The 18,161-nt window shown below is 41.6% G+C and overlaps 1 protein-coding gene across 1 annotated transcript in view; it reads right to left on the minus strand.

Moving 5' to 3' along the window:
- The window catches only part of LOC149259034 (clavaminate synthase-like protein At3g21360), a 185,336-nt gene extending 168,518 nt beyond the window's left edge, over positions 1 to 16,818 (minus strand). Inside the window, exon 1 of the mRNA XM_089417226.1 lies at positions 16,286 to 16,818. Coding sequence (XP_089273352.1) covers positions 16,286 to 16,675 — 390 coding nt within the window. The 5' untranslated portion in view covers positions 16,676 to 16,818. The remainder of the gene's footprint in view (positions 1 to 16,285) is intronic.
- Between the last annotated feature and the right edge of the window lie 1,343 nt (positions 16,819 to 18,161).

Consider the following 18,161-nt stretch of genomic DNA (forward strand, 5'->3'; position numbering starts at 1 on the left):
TATTTTCAGCACTGCATGCATCCCAAGGTAGCAAACTCAAGGAGGTTGTACTGCTACATACATCCAAAAGCTACTGGGCGAAATTGCAGAGGTTGTACAGGCCATACAGGGCAGTGTGGAGGTTTAGATCTACTGCATGCAGATTGAGGAAGCTATTAGGACGATTTTTGAGGTGGCATGAATCCTGAGGCCATAAAATAATAGAAAGAGGCTGGACTAAATTCTAGGCATGATTTCCAAGAAATTTTTGAATTGTACAAGTTCATTTATTGTTGTAATAATTTCCATGAAAGAGTCACAATGAAGTTGCCATTCTGGCACCAAGGGCTGCAGTTCTGAACACTGGTGAGGGCATACTTATCAGTCCTCATTCTTTAACTGATTTCTAGAACTATGGTTCTCCAAGGTGATTAGACCACCACGCTGCTCCTTGCTAGTTGACTAATCCTCAACGCGGTACTTCTAGCCCTTAACAATGGCTCTGCCCACCTCTCATTACAACGGCATCATACAGCCCTTAGAACAGTCCTGAGGCAGCCTTTCTGGAGGACTGTTCCATCTTCTATGAGCCCTCGAACGACTCCCTCTATCCTTTGCCTTCTAGCAAGATACATAGCCTTCTCTCAGCCCTTCAATCTTCCTGGAATAGCTTTATAATAGCGCCATTTCACCCACGCTGCACACCTCTTCTTGTTGTGACCCTAGGCTTCAAATTTTGGTTTTTCTCCCTCTAAGAACAACACTCAAAACAACCTCTCTTTCACACGTTGTACCTTCAGCAAAACACGCTGCTTCTAGGGCTTCTCTCTTGCTGTCTTATGGCTCCTCCTTGCAGCGGCTAGGGTCTACCTTTGGCAGCGGCTAGGGCCTTTCTGTCTGCATCTTTAGGCCTTCCTTGACTGCGGCTTGGGCTTTCCTTTACTACAGGTTAGTGCTCCTCTTGACTGCGAGTTGTAGCCTTCTTCTTGACAGCGGATTGGAGCCTCCTTTCACTGCGCATAGAAGCCTCCCTTTGACTGCGGTTAGCTGTGGATAGGAGCCTCGTTGAACAGTGGATCAGGGCTTGTTCTTCACTGCTGATTAGGCCTCCTTTTGCTGCGAATTAGGCCTGCGGTTAGGGCACTAGGGCACCTTCAAGACTGCAGCTATGGCTTCTTTATGACTGCGGCTAGGGAATGGATAGATCTCCTTCCTTTAGGACTGCAGCTAGGGATTCTCCCTTAGTCTCCTCTTTACCTGTGGCTAGGGCTTCTTCATGAGGACTATGGCTAGGGCTTCTCCCTCTTGACCTCTCTTACCACCAAACCCAAACGAGTGGAGACAGATCATGAGAGAAGTGTATGTAACAAATGACCTGAGGCATCCTCTATTTATAATGCCACGTTGAGGTTGAGCTGGGGGTAATTTGGTTGCTGGCCGACCTTGATAAATTGTCAATAATACAAATAAATTCATATCTCCATAAATACATGTCAGAATCAGATGATCTTTAGATCAATCCTACACCTCTCGGAGAGAGGAATCCAAGAAAAATATCAGTTGCCATAAATAAGATGACCCACATGGAGTTTGGCCCTAGTTTCCAATTTTAACGCTCCCTCTCAACTAGGGAGAACTCCATTTGCTAACCCATCTGCCAATTTGTATTATCTCTGCCATCAGTGCAGTACCCTGCACTGCTCTCCTCTACAGAACTATGAAGAAGAAGAAGTGATCGAGAATGTATCATACCATTCTCTACTGACCCGAAGTCATTCCCATGAAAAGAGTGTCTCATACCACTCTTACTGATCCGAAATCAGTTCCAAATAGAGAGTGTCTCATACCACTCTTACTGATCCGAAATCAGTTCCAAATAGAGAGTGTCTCATACCACTCTTACTGATCTAAAATCAGTTCCAAATAGAGAGTGTCTCATACCACTTTTACTGATCCAAAGTTAGTTCCATTGATCCCAAATCAATATCATCCTAGCATAGGGAGTACGGTAGTACATGATGCGTCCATCAGTAGTACTATGGTCTCTATCCTCATTTCCCTACTCAGTGGCAAGATGAGAGGTACTTCCCATGAGTCACAGACTGCATGGGTAGGATGTCTCAATAGGAGAAGGATGAACCACTCATCATGCCTACATGTCGCCAGGGGTATCTCAGGGAAAGGCTGAACCACTCACCCTGTACTCAACAAATCACTAGGGGAAGGTTGAACCACTCACCTTGTACTCAACAAATCACTAGGGGAAGGCTAAACCACTCACCCTATGATTGTGTCTCAGCAGGAGAAGGATGAACCACTCATCCTGCCTACATAGCAGACCACTAGGGGAAGGTTGAACCACTCACCCTATGGTTGATCATCGCTCCAAGAAGTACCCCATGCCCCTCGGAGCTCCCAGAGCTCAATATCCATATTATACAGGACCCTCAAGAGAGGGTCTCTCCACAACTCCTAATCGTTTTCGGAAAGTCAAGAATTTGACCTTTCCCAGGGGCTTCATTAGAATATCAGCGACCTGCTCATCAGACCCAATGTGAAGGAGCCTTATTGCTCCTTGATGTACCATATCCCAGATAAAGTGGTACCTGATGTCTATGAACTTGGAGCAATTATGAAACACGAGATTCTCTGGTAATCAAATCCCACTCTAGTTGTCATAGAGGACCTAGGTGGTATCCAACACGTGTTGATACAGCTCACTGAAGAGCTTCCTCAACCAGACAGCTTCACAAGAGGCCATACTCGCAGCTATGAATTCGGCCTCAGTGGTGCTCAAAGCAACTGACTTTTGCTTCCTGCTCATCTAGGATATAGAAGCAGAACCCAAAGAGAAACAACAATCAGAAGTGCTCTTGCGATCCACCACACTGCCTGTCCAATCAGCATCAAAATAACCATGCAACCTCACATTTCTGGCAGTGTATCTCAGTCCATGAGTGATCGTGCCCTGAAGATATCTCAGAAGATTCTTGGCACCAATCCAATGAATATGATGAGGTTTAACCATATATTGGCTCAACGTGATCACTGCAAAACATATATCTGGATGGGCATTCACCAAGAACATCAATGCTACTATGAGTTGACGAAACTCAAAGACATTTCCCAATTCAGGTCCGGCAGCACTACCGCGTAAATTCTTAAAGTTAAGCTCCATCGGGGTAGTCACAAGCTTGCAGTGCACCATTCCAAATTTGGAATCCAACTCCCTCTTACGTTTGTGAATGAGAGGGTTTGCACCTGTTAGAAAGAGGTCATCCATATAAAGCACCAGTATGAGAGATCTATCATCTTCAACTTTAAGTAAAGGTTCGGATCGGCTTCACTCCTAGTAAACCCCAACTTCATCAGATAGCTATCGATCCTCTCATACCAAGTCTGGGGTGCTTTCTTCAAACCATAGAGAGCTTTCTTCATCCTGCTTATATGAGATTCCTGATCATGAACTTCAAGCCCCTTGGGATGTTCCACATCTATGGTCTTGCTATTACTTGTAAGTTTTCCTTTGGTACATCCCAGACATATACCTTCATGCTCTTCTTTGAACTCAGGCATCCCTGTCACCATCTGTCTCACATCGGGTAGGGCCTTACAATGAAGATGGGCAAACCTCTGGTGCCTTAGTTCAAATTGAAGAAATGTATCACAAGACATGGTCCCCAATGGGCTTCCTACAACTTGATACAAAGTGCCAACCCTAAACCCAAGAGTAAAGGCATCTTTAAAATTCCTTTTCCAAACACATACCTTTCCATCGATGAATGCCACCTTGTAACTTTTGTCTTCCATTGTTGAAATGGACACCAGGTTCTTCTTGAGATCAAGTACATATCGAACTTCTTGTAAGTGAATCATGTTACCCTCATTCAAATGAAAAGTTAACATTCCCTACACCCTTTACAGGATAGGTGGCATCGTCTCCAAGAATAATCTCCAAGTTTGTTTCCTTCTCTATCAAATTAGAGAGAACTTCCTTGTATCCGGTGAAGTGCCTTGAAGCACCAGTATCAATAAGCCAATTTCCCAAAGTGTCCGGAGGACAAGTAGTGGAGAGGGTCTATATAAGATAATACTCATTTTGCTTATCAAAAACAACATTTGATTCTTCATACCTAGGGTTCCTTGCTTTCTTGGAGGGTCGACCATTTCCTTGATGTCTTGCATTCCTTTTTCCTTTGTTGTACCTATCATTCCTTCGATCTTTGTTACTAAAGTAGCCCCTCGAATGATTGTGATCATCATCATGTGATGTGTCCCTTCTATTTGGACACTCCCTTGCATAGTGGCCAAACTTATTGCAAGCAAAGCATCTGCCTTTCCTTCCTCCCTTAAATCCAAGCTTTCCATTGAAATGACATTTAGACCCTGCCTTATTTCTCCTTTTGGCATGAGTGGAGAAAGCAGTGGGGTTGCCTCTATTAGAAGGCATTTCTTGCTCCATCATTCTTATTTCTTCCTGAATGCATCTTGACATCAATTCTTCAAATCCTGGAATTCGATCATTATTGAGAATAGTGGTTCTAAATATATACCACTCGGGTGGGAGCCCTCCGAGGGTAGTGATAGTAAGTTCACTATCAGGAATGACTTCTCCAATCGATAGAAGATCATTCTTGATCTTAGTGATCCTTAAGAAGTAGGATTGAATATCCTCGTCATTGCCCTTCTTAATATCCTTCAACTTATTTTTTAGGAACAAAATTTGATTTGCATCACTAACCTTGAACATGCTTATCAATCTGTCATAGATCTCCTTGGAGATGTTTAGATTGGAGATGTAGGCCACCAGACGCTTGTCAATAGAATCTCTGATAATCTTCTTCCTTTGACTTCACCCTTGGTGTACTTGTTCTTTGTAGCAGCTGGTGCATTTGATGAAGGCTCAGGGATTTTACCCTTCACGTAATCCAACACTTCTTATTCTTCTAATGTCAGATCAAGAGACATCTTCCATCCGTGATAGTCAGATTTTTCATGAAGCTTGTCTTCAGCTGGGAAGTGGGATGAGGAACCCATTGAGCCTTTTGTCCTTTCCAACTATCTTCGATGATTGCTCGTTCACTCTTGCTTGGGTTTTGTCTTCACCTCAGGCTCTGATACCATGTTAAATTTTGATATGTTCTATGCTTTTGAGCAATTTACTTCAATTTTTCTTATGAGCCCAATATCAATATCCGGATTAGCAATCACATCAGCATGATAGTAAAATGCAGATAGAACATAAACATAACAGTAGAAGAGAATCCAAGACAAGAGGACACAAGATGTGGCACCAGCCACAGACAAACCCCAATGTGGGGAAACCCTTTATCAAATCTTCTTTAGTCTTCAATAGTTCAGCAAAGAGAAAGAGATAGAGTACAATGATTTGAAGTCAATACTTGACTTGTCAAAATAGGAGAACTGACATCAAAAATCTTCACCATCAAAGAGTCACAATGAAGTTGCCATTCTGGCACCAAGGACTGCAGTTCTGAATACTGGTGAGGGCATACTTATCAGTCCTCATTCTTTAACTGATTTCTAGAGCTATGGTTCTCCAAGGTGATTAGACCACCACACTGCTCCTTGCTAGCTGACTAATCCTCAATGCACTGCTCCTTGCTAGCTGACTAATCCTCAATGCAGTACTTCTAGCCCTTAACAATGGCTCTGCCCACCTCTCATTACAGCAGCATCATACAGCCCTTAGAACAGGCCTGAGGTAGCCTTTCTGGAGGACTGTTCCATCCTCTATGAGCCCTCAAACAGCTCCCTCTATCCTCTGCCTTCTAGCAAGATACACAGCCTTCTCTCAGCCCTTCAGTCTTCCTGGAATAGCTTTATAACAGCCCCATTTCACCCACGCGACGCACCTCTTCTTGCTGTGACCCTAGGCTTCAAATTTCGGTTTTTCTCCCTCTAAGAACAGCACTCAAAACAGCCTCTCTTTCACACTGTGTACCTACAGCAAAACACGCTGCTTCTAGGGCTTCTCTCTTGCTTCCTTATGGCTCCTTCTTGCAGCGGCTAGGGTCTCCCTTTGACTGCGGCTAGGGCCTTTCTGTCTGCGTCTTTAGGCCTTCCTTGACCATGGCTTGGGCTTTCCTTCACTGTGGGTTAGTGCTCCTCTTGACAGCGAGTTGGAGCCTTCTTCTTGACAGCAGATTGGAGCCTCCTTTGACTGCGCATAGAAGCCTCCCTTTGACTGCGGCTAGCTGCGGATAGGAGCCTCTTTGAACAGCGGATTAGGCCTCCTTTTGCTGCGGATTAGGCTTGCAGTTAGGGCACTAGGGCACCTTCAAGACTGCGGCTATGGCTTCTTTATGACTGCGGCTAGGGCATGGCTAGATCTCCTTCCTTTAGGACTGCGGCTAGGGCTTCTCCCTTAGTCTCCTCTTTACCTGCGGCTAGGGCTTCTCCCTCTTGACCTCTCTTGCCACCAAACCCAAACAAGTGGAGAGAGATCATGAAAGAAGTGTATGTAACAAATGACCTGAGGCCTCCTCTATTTATAATGCCACGTTGAGGTTGAGCTGGGGGTAATTTGGTTGCTGGCCGACCTTGGCAAATTGTCAATAATACAAATAAATTCATATCTCCATAAATACATGTCGGAATCAGATGATCTTTAGATCAATCCTACACCTCTCGGATAGAGGAATCCAAGAAAAATATCGGCTGCCATAAATAAGATGACCCACATGGAGTTTGGCCCTAGTTGCCAATTTTAACAAATTTACACCGCTGAGGGTTCGGGTCATCCTTTGGAAAATTTCTTTCCCAGTTTCAGATGGTTGGTTTGGCCAAGAGAGAACTGGTTTCTTCCATATTTCTGGGCAATCACCCCAGTTATCTCTGGTAGAGTTGAATCTAGTTGCAGGGGCCTGCTGTTGCTTCAGCTGCCTCTCACATTGACAGATGAAGAGGGTTTCTGCTTCAATTTTGGTGTTTATCCTAGCTTCACTCAGTTTGAATGCACTCCTGTTGGCAGCCTGGCTCTCTTTTGTGTTATCATCCATCAGGGGAGGACATTCAACAGAAACTTCGGAGGCATGGAGATCAAATAGAATGCAACAGTACCTCTATTTAGATAGTGTCCAGGCAAATTCATGGGCACGAATCCAGCATATCAGCTCAACTGGAAATTATCACGGACGTATTGGTTCAGCAGAGGAGGCATATCGGACCTCAGGGCATTATAGTAAATCTGTCTTGGGAGAAGCAAGCTGGTCCTATTCAGACACTCTCTGTGAGAATTCGAGTGCTGGTAAGAACATGAATATTTTGATACACCAGCTCCTAGATTTGAATGTGCACGCGCAAGAGTCTGACAAAGAAGCAGCTGAAGGTGCCTTTAGTAATCATGACTATGGTTAAGTTTATATGTATTTCAAAACACTAAGGCTTTTAGGTACCTACTGTAAAAGCTATTCTCTCAGGTATTTTTTTTATTTTTGTATTTGAAATTGCTTGTACTGGACAGCCAATGGCTGAAACTATGCTCCTTTTTGGTCTATGAGACTCTGGTAAGAAGAATCTGATGAATCTCGCTGCGAGTGCTTGCTGCAGCCTTTCACTTAATACAAAATATCTACAAACTAATGTTAAAAAATAAAATTGACTATGCGACACATAAGCAATAAGAAAGAAAGATATGAAACAAGTATTTTATTATTCGTGTAGCCATTGAATACATAGGCATCAATCATATTATTTGCCTACTAGGCAGTGGCATAACCCAACCTAATTACTTTCTTTTAATAACATATATCAAACCATTTCCTGTCATAATTAAATATTGAAGCTATTTATATAACTTGTCCTATTAAATTAAATTTCATTACATTAGATATACTGAAGCAGTATGCTCCAATTGCATTTGCTCTGATGGAGGCAATTCCATCAAAATAGAACAATTCAGAAAAAAGTTCTTGGTGCATTGTTAGTTACCTTTTGTACAAAGATCCTTTCGTGATTGTTAGAGTATTGGTATCAGTCACACCTCTGTAAATGTGTGTGCTAATAAGTGAATCAAAGAGGATTTGAAGAAATCATTGTGTGTTTATCATTTAATGCACCTTTGTCGATTGGTTAGAAGGAATGATGGTTATCCTCCTCAGTCTAGTTGTATTTTTACTGGTGACATGTTTGCAAATGAGATGTATGACAAAACTTTGAGTTTCTCTAAAATCCAATTTATTTTAAGCACCATCCATAAAATAAGAATCCATAGAATGAGAGAAAGTGCCCAGGGATTTCCTGGAAAATATATTTCAAAAAAATTATTCAAATAAACCCCTGTGAGAATTTTGAACCTTCCCATTAATGCAAATTTACCTCTTCCTCTAGTTGTTATATCTCTGTGATTGTTTCTATGCTGGAATTGCACTCCACTGGTACTCTGACAGGAATTGCCTTTGTAGCTATCCATAATTATTCATAGTATTCATGTAAAAGCATGTAACAATGGTTTGAGTTGATGAGAGAGACATGGAACAGATTCAGTTGAACTACCTGGTCTATCTCCTTGGTCTGTGTGTGTTTTCTTTTCTCACTCTAAATCTGTGACAGTTTGAAGGATGTCTATCTTTGCATTTAAGTCCCACATGCATGATAATTGTGAGACAGGTATGATTTATAAGGTATTACTTATTCCAAAAACTTCAGCAATCCCAAAGCTGGGTTTGGAATTCAATTCGATAGGTTGATGCAATAGTATTCTCCCTCATCAAACCTCTAGGGGCAGCTCAATGGATGATTGTCGTGATAATGAAGTGTTATGTATCAAGAGATTTGGGGTTCAAATCCCCCAATTATCTGTGTCTACAGAAGGGGCATACGTAGGCACCTAGAGGTTATAGTGGTAGCGGTTGGAATTGACTTCATGTCATGTCAGTACAAAACTAGCCCAATTGTTGGTTTCTCTAGTCATAAAATAAAAACAGTATTCTCTGTATGTAAGCACCTAGAGGTTATAGTGGTACCGGTTGGAATTGACCCCATGTCACGCGAGTACAAAACTGGCTGAGTTGTTGATCTAGTCATAAAATAAAAATAGTATTCTCCCTCATCCTGGTCAATTCGATATAGGTATCTTTGACAGGTTGTTGTTATTTGTGTTATTGTTGCAAAGCCAATTTGGTATGGGTATCTTTGACATGTTGTTGTTAATTGTGTAATTAGGGCAGCTCAATTGATGATCGTCATGATAATGAAGTGATATGTACCAAGACGAAGTGTTATGTACCAAGAGATTTGAGGTTCAAAGCCCCAGATTATTCATGTCTGCAGAAGGGGCATACGGAGGCACCTAGAGGTTATAGTGGTAGCGGTTGGAATCAACTCCATGTCATGCCAGTACAAAATTGTCCCAGTTGCTAATTTCCCTAATCATAAAATAAAAATAGTATTCTCTATACGTAGGCATCTAGAGGTTAGATGTTAGGATCCAACCTTAACCCCTTTATTTATGTAATAAACCCAATACGGTCAAGCCATAGTCATAGTTAGTTAAAGAGTCAATAAAGCTCGTATTAATAATTGTAAGTGGTTGACCAGCATTTAAGAAAGTAACCAATGTTAGTTACAAATGGGCCATTGTATTAGATATATGTTATTGAAAGAACCATGGTAATGGCCCATGGTATTGTATGTATGAATCTTATATAGAGGCTAGAGACTCCCCATTGAGAAATATCGAGTCTTATTTTGTAATCGAGCTTTGATCTGCTGGAGGTTGCCCCCTCGAAGAGGCAAGTGAACATTGCTTTCATCTCTGAATAATAAAATACTTGCTGTTTTCCTCATTTTATTTTGTGTTATGGGTTGTATTTCTTCGCATATTTGGTATTCTGGAATTTCTCGCAGGTCAAGAGCATAACAAGTGGTATCAGAGCACTTTCCAAGGCCGGTGGTACCTCCATTTTTGGTATTAATTTTTTTTAGGCTAGAGACGTGTTCCGGCATCTTTAAACCACGGGATCTGTCGTTGAGCGCATAAACCTGCGGATTTGGGGAGGCATGCACGCAAGAAATACAAGAGGTGGTCACGCTTGTTGGACTCCCTTGTAACCCCTGTGGGTACCCCTTAGAGTAGTAGTGCATTAGACAGAACTGCGCACAGACTGCCTTCCACGTACCCTCTAGGTATATTGAAAGCCCCCTAGGCTCACCTAAAACCTCGCCTTAGATAAGTCGTCAACCGTCTTGCTGCTACAGTACATTGAGAATAGCACTTAGGGAGATTACTCGCGCGTATGATAGGGTAGTTGGGTAGCATGGCTAAGGGTACCGTTGATCCTCCTTAGTTAGTGCCCTGAAAGATTGGGCTGATTACTATTGTTGGACCCTTATGTATATTGCGATCTATAGCACTTAACACTCCTTTGAGACCATAGTTCCCTCGACTCTCTGAAGATCACCCATTATCTTATTTGCCAGATCAGATCCACCAGTTGGGGTTCTACCGCCGCAGTACGATTCAGATCTAGCAGTTGGGGTTCTGTCACCGCCGCAACAATCAGATCCACCAATTGAGGTTCTACCGCCACAATACCATTCAGATCTAGTAGTTGGGGTTCTGTCGCCGCCGCAGTCCAACTCACATTCAGCCATTGGGGTTTCACAGGCAGATCTGACCATCTGCGCAATGAGGCTTGTGGCTCCTATAGTCTGGGCCTGATTTTCGCAGGACATTGGACAGGATCAAGTTTTCTGGAATTTGGCCACTGCAAAATTGATCAGGTGGGAGTAAAACTCCATTTGATTAAAAAAAAAAAAAATCTGAGGCCTTCCCGAGATGCTTACAAGAGACTTAGCCCATAAGATTCAGGATGACGAGCTAATCACAGTGGTACCATTCACTTGTCAACTTCAATTTTCAGGCAATCCCAATTTTTTCAAAGTGACCAAGATCTGTGTATGGTAGAAACCAGAGCTCAAGTCATGGCCAACGAGAAGATCGAGTGCCTTGAACAAAAGATGGAGTCTTTCCAGGAGCAGTTGCATAAATTCATGGCACAATTCAATATGAGCACATCGGGGTTGCATCAGGAGGTACATGGTATTAATGAAGACTTTGAAGGAGAATCTAGCCATCATATTCACTTCCATGGAAATCACCAACATTCCCACCCTCGAGCACCCAAGATAGACATGTATAAATTTGATGGCTCTAATCTGGTAGTATGGGTAGCACAAATGGAACAATATTTCATTCTAAATGATATCCGAGATGATCAAACTAAACTATGTGTAGGAGCCCTTTACTTGGACCAGGAGAGATGGCAATGGTGTCATTGGCATCAGAAATGCTATCCAGGGAACATAACTTGGCTGGTCTTCTCAAAATATCTTTGTGACTGCTTTGACAAAAAATCAAATTTTTTAGGTTGTCTTACTAAGCTCCGACAGACAGGCACAGTAAAAGACTACATTGCAGCCTTTGAGACATTGGCCATCCGCACAGAAGGTCTAGGAGATGAATTCTACTTGGAATGTTTTATAAGTGGTCTCAAAGAAGCCATCCAAGCCCATGTCCAGATGCACCACCCACCTACATGGATAAACGCTTGCACAAAGGCTATCGAAGAGGAACGTGCTTTAGCTGCCCGGTCTCCTCGTCCAAATTTCATAGCCAAGGGACGCCCCACCCAGGTTCAGGGCCCTACCCAAACACTTAAGGTTCAAAAGGTGTCTCCAACAGAAATGGCTGAAAGAAGAAAACAAGGATTGTGCTACTACTGTGATGACAAATACTCCCCGGGCCATAAATGCAAGGAACCAAAATTCTTTCAAATTACTGATCACAGCTCATCTGAGGAAACCCCACCCCTTGGGGGACCAAAGGATGAAGTTGAGGAAACCCAGCAGGACAATGAGCTCATAGCTACGCCAGACGAACCAGTTATCTCGCTACATGCTTTGGCGAGCATTTCTGCGCCCCAAACTCTCAAAATCAAAGGCTTTATTAAACGTCGCCCTGTAGTAGTATTGATTGATAGTGACAACACTCATAACTTTATCCATCAGCGAGTTGCCAAAGCCATTCATTGTTTTGTACGGGTAGTCTCTAATTTCCAGGTCCTGATTGTTAATGGGGAGAAAATGAAATGTGAAGGCCGCTGTGAAAATATTAAACTTCAGATGGGAGACTACCACCTAAAGACCCACATGTTTGCGATTAACATGGGGGGTTGTGACATTGTCTTGGGTGCTGAATGGCTTCGCACACTAGGCCCAATCACAATGGATTTCCAGGAGTTATATATGAGCTTTAAGCAGAATGACCACATGCATACCCTCCGTGGACTCCAGGCAGGTGCTCCTTCTATCATCAGCTCGCATCGAATGGAAAAGTTGTTGAAAAAGGGCCATCATGGAGTTATCGCCCAGTTTAATGCCATCCAGGCCATAGAACCCACTACTCTTCATATTCATCCTGAGATGCAACAGGTCTTAAACCGCCACCAGCCAGTATTTAACAAACCTAAAGAGCTTCCACCCTCTAGAGGGTAACATGATCATAGCATCACTTTGGTCCCAGGGGCCCAACCACCTAATGTGCGCCCATATCGATATCCTTTCACCCAAAAGAATGAAACTGAAAAAATCATCAAGGAACTCCTTGAAGCAGGTGTTATTCGTCCTAGCATCAGCCCTTATTCATCACCAGTGGTCATGGTGCTCAAGAAAGATGGGGAATAGCGCATGTGTCTGGACTTTCGGCCCTCAACAAGCTAACTGTCAAAGACAAATTCCCTATCCCGGTTGTTGATGATCTGCTTGATGAAATACATGGTGCTCAATTCTTTACCAAGCTAGATCTTCACTCTGGCTATCACCAAATCCGCATGAAGGATGTAGACATTCCCAAGACTGCTTCCCGCACTCATGAAGGCCATTATGAATTCTTGGTCATGCCATTTGGTCTCTGTAATGCTCCATCCACTTCTCAAAGGCTCATGAATCAACTGCTGAAACCATATCTCCGAAAATTTGTCCTCGTGTTCTTTGATGACATTCTCATCTACAGCCTAACCTGGGAAAAACATGTAGATCTGATCTTGCAACTGCTCCAGAATCACAAATTATTTGTCAAATTGTCCAAGTGCTCTTTTGGCGTGGAAGAAGTTGAGTATTTGGGACACATTGTGGGTCGTGAAGGTGTTAGGGTTGATCCCAAAAAGGTACAGGCAGTGCAAGATTAGCCCCAACCAAAAACCTTGAACAGTCTGAGGGGATCCTTGGGTCTCACTGGCTACTATCGCAAATTTGTCCGCAATTATGGTCGCATTGCTAGACCCCTCACTAACCTTCTCAAGAAAAATTCATTCCTCTGGACTGATGCAGCACAATAGGCGTTTGTGGCTCTCAAACATGCCATGTGTTCCACTCCAGTATTGGCACTACCCAACTTCACCAAATCTTTTGTGATTGAATGTGATGCTTCAGGTACAGGTATTGGTGTTGTCTTCATGCAGGAAGGTCGACCCTTGGCTTTCACCAACCAACAACTGAGTGGGAAACATCTAGGACAATCTACCTATGAGAAAGAGATGATGGCCATCTTACATGCAGTAGATACCTGGCAACCATACTTATTGGGATGGCGTTTCCAAATTCGCACAGACCATCAAACCCTCAAATATTTTTTGGAGCAACGTCTATCATCGCCACAGCAAAACAAATGGCTGGCCAAAATGTTGGGATATGATTATGAGATAATTTACAAGAAAGGGCGTGACAATGTAGTAGTGAACGCTTTATCGCGCCAATTTGGGGATGAAAGCACCCTGCTATCAATCTCTCTTCCCATACCATATTGGATTGAAGAAGCCCGCAAGGAATGGTTTTCACACCCCTCTCTCTCCCAACTCATTAATAACTTGAGAGCAGATCCTAATTCCTTAGTTGGCTACTCTTGGAAGGATGAGATTCTTCGCTACAAGGATCGAGTAGTGATATCGCCGACATCCACCCTCAAAACTCACATTTTGGCAGAATTGCACTCATCTCCCACTGCCGAGCATGCAGGCTTTTAGAAGACTTATGCTCGCACTCGTCATTCTTTCTTTTGGACAGGCATGAAGAATGAAATTCTTACCTTTGTAGCTAAATGTGATGTGTGTCAACGCCACAAAGGAGAAACAGTCAAGTCACCAGGAATCTTACAACCATTGCCAATCCCTGCCTCCGTCTGGACGAATGTTTCTATGGATTTCATTACTGGTCTACCAAAGTCGGGCAACAAATCAATCATCATGGTGGTTGTGGACAGACTTTCTAAATATGCTCATTTTTGCGCTCTACCTCACCCATTTACCTCCACTTTGGTGGCTCAAGCTTTCATGGACCAGATCTTCAAACTACATGGCATGCCAACTTCCATTGTGTCTGATCATGACCCGACTTTCACCAGCAAATTTTGGCAACTTTTCAAGCTACAAGGCACCCAACTCCAACTAAGTACTGCCTATCATCCCCAAACTGATGGTAAAACTGAAGCAGTCAACAAATGTTTGGAGACATACCTAATGTGCTTCACTTCAGAAAAGCAGCATCAATGGGTACAATGGCTACCTTTAGCTGAATGGTGGTATAATACTAACTATCATGAAGCCACCAAGATAACTCCATATGAAGCAGTGTATGACCAACTCCCACCTTCACTTATTTCTTATATCCTTGGATGCTCTAAGGTGCAAGCAGTTGATCAACTCCTACAAAACCGTGCCGCCATGATAGCTTGTCTCAAAAAGAATCTCCATCAAGCTCAGAATCGAATGAAGCAACAGGCAAACCAGCATCATTTAAAGCCCACATTTCAAGAAGGGGATCAGGTATTCCTACGGCTGCAACCATACAAGCAAACATCGCTCAAAGAAAAGGGCTGCCAAAAATTAGCTCCCAAATTCTACAGACCTTATCAAATAATTCAATGCATTGGAGCAGTAGCCTACAAGCTGGCCTTGCCACCAACTTCAAAAATCCATCTAGTCTTCCATGTATCATGCCTCAAGAAAGTGATGGGAAACAATTCAGAATTCAAACCAGTCTACCCGAATTGGATGAAGAAGTTTCACTCTAGCTCCAACCTGAATAGTCCTCGATATCCATGAAAGACATCTGCGCAGCCGCACGATCAAGGAAGTCCTTGTCAAGTGGAAAGACACCTCTCCAGAAGATGTGACCTCGAAACCAACCACTATTCTTCAGCAGTTTCTGCAGCTTTAGCCTTGAGGACAAGGCTGCTTTTGATGGAAAAGGGCATGTTAGGGTCCAACCCTAACCCCTTTACTTATGTAATAAAACCAATAGGGTCGAGTCATAGTCATAGTTAGTTAAAGAGTCAATAAAGCTCGTATTAGTAATTGTAAGTGGTTGACCCGCATTTAAGAAAGAAACTAGAGTTAGTTGCAAACAGGCCATTGTATTAGATATATGGTATTGAAAGAACCATGGTAATGACCCATGGTATTGTATGTATGAATCCTATATAGAGGCTAGAGACTCCCATTGAGAAATATAGAGTCTTATTTTGTAATCGAGCTCTGCTCTGCTGAAGGTTGCCCCCTCAAAGAGGCAAGTGAACATTGTTTTCATCTCTGAATAATAAAATACTTGCTGTTTTCCTCATTTTATTCTGTGTTCTGGGTTGTATTTCTTCGCATATTTGGTATTCTAGAATTTCTCGCAGGTCAAGAGCATAACATTAGAGTGGTGGCGGTTGGAATCCACCCCATGTCATGAGTACAAAATTGGCCCTGTTGTCAATTTCTCTAGTCATAAAATAAAAATAGTATTCTCCCTCATCCTGGTCAGTATGGGTATCTTTGATATCCTGTTGTTATTTTTGTAATGGTTGCAGAGCCAATTCGGTATGGGTATCTTTGACATGCTGTTGTTAATTGCGTAATTGTTGCAGATTATCTTTACAGCAGTGGCATATGTTGTTAATTGTGTAATTGTTGCAGATTATCTTACAACAGTGGCATATACCTATGTTGGGATATTGTTCCACGTAAATGATATCCTTCTAGGTCCCTCTGTTGGAATATTGTTCCACGTAAATGCTGTCCTTCTAGGTGGTGTTATAGTTCTTTCTGTTATGATAATCTTTTTGTTTTGTATAATTATAGAGATGATCGTCATCTTAATCAATCATGCACTGTTTTAATTAGAGTTTTATCTGGTTTATCGAACTTGGCCCTTAACGAGATGATGCATTTTGAATCATCGTTACATTATTTTCCAAATTTATCAAATGAATACCAGAAACCTGAAATGTAAAGCAGATATCCACCTGAGCCATTTCATGATGGAAGGGAATTGGTTGATCCGGAGGAGAGTCATTTGTAGTAAAAACTCTGCCCAACACGTTTGTTCTGGGCGCAGCACCTCCCACATAAGGCAATTCCTCGTACCCAAATGCGACTACAACCTCATTGAAATCATGTGCTGTGTGTATTGGGAAGCCCCTCAATAAGACCGCCCCGCTGGAGTGTAGAAGGTACTCCACCCATTCTTTGTGGCGTCTTATGGCCTCCCCAACTGCTTGAGCTGGTGGTTGTGTGGAGGAGGTCTGAGAGAAAGCAGGGCCAGCCACAAGCACCCTTGGGAATGGAATCCCTTCCACCCAATGCTGTTGTGGTATGTGTGTTTCCTTGAAATCCTCTGTAATCTGGTCTCCCATTGCATGTGACAAATATTTCAATCTGGATTATCGAAGTAGCCTGCAGGGTTGTGATTGTAGTAAATAGGAATGGGATTCTTAGAATTTCATTATCACTTTTGCACTAGGCATATACTAAGGATTATTCTAACTCATGAATACGTGTGCATCCACACCTATGCTCAAAACACGTCCATATACAATGTATGTTGGAGCTTTTGCATATTTATACGCTTGTGGCTGTTAATAAAATTAAAATCAATAATTTTGAAAAGAAAATCTTGGAATCTTAATACTTTGTTGTTATTATTATATTGTTGAAAGTAAATATACATTTGTTTTGATTGTGAATATATGTAGATAAAATAGAAAATATATAAACGTATTATTTTAGATATAAATTATTTTTAATTTTAATTTTATTAAAATTGTTAATAACATTTTCTAATAAAGGCATTTAAGATAGATGTTTTTGTTTAAGATAAATGTTTTTGTTTTGATATGATGTGAGTTCATGCAAAAAGGGGTTGTGGGTTGTGGTTCTTACTTAATTTTGTATATTACATGTGTTCTCATCACTTTATTTATTATAGTACAAAGTTGGCATAAGGTTAATCATTATTTGAATATTATAGGTAGCATAAAAAAGCACAGGGAATTGAGCAAGAGAATTTTATCAAATTGGTAGAGCTGGAGGAAAAAATTGACAATATACACCACAAACTGACCATTCTAGCCAGGAGATCAGCGAAACATCTCCTTCTTCATAAATGAGGGTAGTGGTCAACCAATGCAAATGCCTAGAGATTCTACTCAATAGTTGTTATGACTCAATAACTTTTTGCTTGTAGCACTAATAGTTTTCTTTGTCTTTGTCTTTTCATGTCAACGTATATCAATGTTTTTTTTGTCTTTTCGTGGCAATGTATATCAATGTCTAGCACAACTAACCTATTTTATAAGTTTCTATTTACAAGATACTCTAGTTAGAGGAGGTCTTAGCAACCTCAAGACTCTGAACTTATGGTACTAGTCTAATTTCCCTTTGGACAGAGGAGTTTTGGTCTATGTAGTTCTCATTTGACATAATACAAAGTACCCAACTTAAAAAATAAAAATACAAACAAAAATGTTCTCAAATAACATATAGTTACATAATATGTTTCATCATTTTTGTAAGTTTTCATATGAATACAAGTGCTTGAGTTAAATCAAAAAATAACAATAATATAACATAATGTCACTTTAATAAAAATAGAAATAAAAAGTAGAAACAAGTGGTTTATGGCAGCTTAGCTTTTGCACATGGAAGTTAAAAATATATATAATTGATAGTTAAACTTAAGATGACTAAGTACACAAGTAAAAGATTTTTTTTGGTTAAAAGATAACTAAAACAAGAGTTGCATGCATACTTGGGGTTTGTATCATGAATAAATAGAAAATAAAAATTAAGTATTAGTTTTGTATTTTTGGAAAACCAAGTTGACAAGAAGGCCTTTTTTCA

The sequence above is a fragment of the Pinus tabuliformis genome, chromosome 6 (genome assembly GCF_031772625.1).
Source record: "Pinus tabuliformis cultivar Carrire ecotype Pingquan chromosome 6, CPIR1, whole genome shotgun sequence".
Taxonomy (NCBI): Eukaryota; Viridiplantae; Streptophyta; class Pinopsida; order Pinales; family Pinaceae; genus Pinus; species Pinus tabuliformis.